At 36.7% G+C, this 1980-nt stretch overlaps 1 protein-coding gene across 1 annotated transcript; it reads right to left on the bottom strand.

Moving 5' to 3' along the window:
• Positions 1-1158: 1158 nt before the first annotated feature.
• LOC116124858 lies at positions 1159-1617 on the bottom strand. The gene has a single exon (XM_031410616.1). The coding sequence runs from the start codon at positions 1615-1617 to the stop codon at positions 1159-1161; it is 459 nt and encodes a 152-aa protein (XP_031266476.1).
• Between the last annotated feature and the right edge of the window lie 363 nt (positions 1618-1980).

Below are 1980 nucleotides of genomic sequence, written 5' to 3'. Positions count from 1 at the left end.
TTCTTTAGGACGAAATGGATCCCTTTTAGGATCAAGAGACTGAACTACCATTGGGGTACTCAAGGGGTGAGATTTATTCATATAAAATCGCTTAAGGATCTTTTCAGTATAATTTGATTGATAGAGCAAAATTCCATCTGAACAATGCTCGATCTGCAGGTCGAGGCAATACTTTGTTTTCCCCAAATCCTTCATTTCGAATTCTCTTTTCAAGTACTCAACAGCTTTTGTGACCTCTTCAAGAGTCCCTATTAAGTTCATGTCATCGACATAGATGGCCACAATTGCAAATCTTGATTCTGACCTTTTTATAAAGACACACGGGCATATAGGGTCATTGACGTATCCTTCCTTCATCAGATATTCACTAAGACAATTATACCACATTCGTCCTGATTGTTTCAACCCATATAACGATATTTGCAATTTTATTGAATACATGTTCCTTTTATTTGCTTCTGGCACTTTGAATCCTTCAGGGATTTTCATATAGATATCAGTATCTAGTGTACCATACAAATACGTAGTGACAACATCCATGAGACGCATATCAAGTCCTTTTGAGACTGATAAACTAATCAAGTATCGAAACGCGATTGCATCCATTACTGGTGAATACGTCTCATCAAAGTCAATTCTGGGTCTCTACAGGAAACCTTGAGCCACTAGTCTAGCCTTATACCTAGCAATCTCATTTTTCTCATTTCGTTTCCTTGTAAATATCCACTTGTATCCTATGGGTTTCATGTTTTCAAGCATTTGGACTATAGGTCCAAATACATTACGTTTTGCTAGTGAGGTTAATTCTGCTTGAATTGTCTCTTCCCATTTTGGCCAATCATATCTCTTTCGACATTCATCAATAGAACGTGGCTCACACTCATCATTCATAATTTCAGTAGTTACTATGTTGAAAATATTTTATCAACAATAATTGTCTCACAATTCCACATTTCTCTAGAGTGAGCATAGTTTATAGAAATTTATTCATTTCTATGTTCTTGTATTCCTTCAGGGATTTCTTCCTCTTTTGAGGCTTCTGTCCTTTCAAAGTTGTTAACTCTTCTGGAGTTAGTTTGTGGAAGATAGTTTAGAAGATGTGGAATTGTCAATTATTCCAATATTGTTAATATTGACACTTATTTGATTATGTGCATTTCATTTCCTAGGAACGGTATCATTGCCTCCAATAGGCCTACCATGCTTTTGGCGTGTAACAGATGAATTTATCGCTACCCATATGGATTGTTCATTGGTAACATCAATCCTTGTTAGTGTATTGACAACAGGAATATATGATCTTGTTATTTCCACTGCATCTGTAAATGCATCAGGCATTTGGTTGGCAATATTTTGCAAATGTGTTATTCTTTCCACTTCAATTTCAGATTGAGATGTGCAAGGATCTAAATGAGACATAGAATTCACTTTCCATGAAAGCTCAAGCCTTACTTCATGAGGCTTCACCTTTTTCCCTGAAGATGGGAATGTTGTCTCATCAAAATGGCAATCTGCAAAACGTGTGGTAAACTGATCGTCCGTCAGGGGCTCAAGATATTTGATGATAAATGGTGAGTTATAGCCAACATATATTCCCAAACAACGTTGGGGTCCCATTTTGGTGCGTTGAGAGGGTGCAATTGGAACTTGCACAGCACAACCAAAAGTTCTTAAATATGATGTATTAGGCTGATGTCCAAATACAAGCTGTATTAGAGATTATTGATGATATGCAGTGGGTCTTAGGTGAATTAACACCGCAGCATGTAAAACAGTATGAGCCCAGGCAGAAGTCGGTAATTGCGTACGTAATAGCAAAGTTCTTGCAATTAATTGGATATGTTTTATAAATAACTCTGTCATACCATTCGGGGTATGTACATGTGGTATTGGGTACTCAATATCAATTCACATTGTTGTATAATAGTCATCAAATGTCTTTGAGGTAAACTCACTAGCATTATCCAGACGGATTGCTTT

Source organism: Pistacia vera, unplaced genomic scaffold (assembly GCF_008641045.1).
Source record: "Pistacia vera cultivar Batoury unplaced genomic scaffold, PisVer_v2 Contig157, whole genome shotgun sequence".
In the NCBI taxonomy this organism is placed as follows: domain Eukaryota; kingdom Viridiplantae; phylum Streptophyta; class Magnoliopsida; order Sapindales; family Anacardiaceae; genus Pistacia; species Pistacia vera.
The sequence above is the reverse complement of the archived record's forward strand: the minus strand, read 5'-3'. Positions and strand labels throughout refer to the sequence as shown.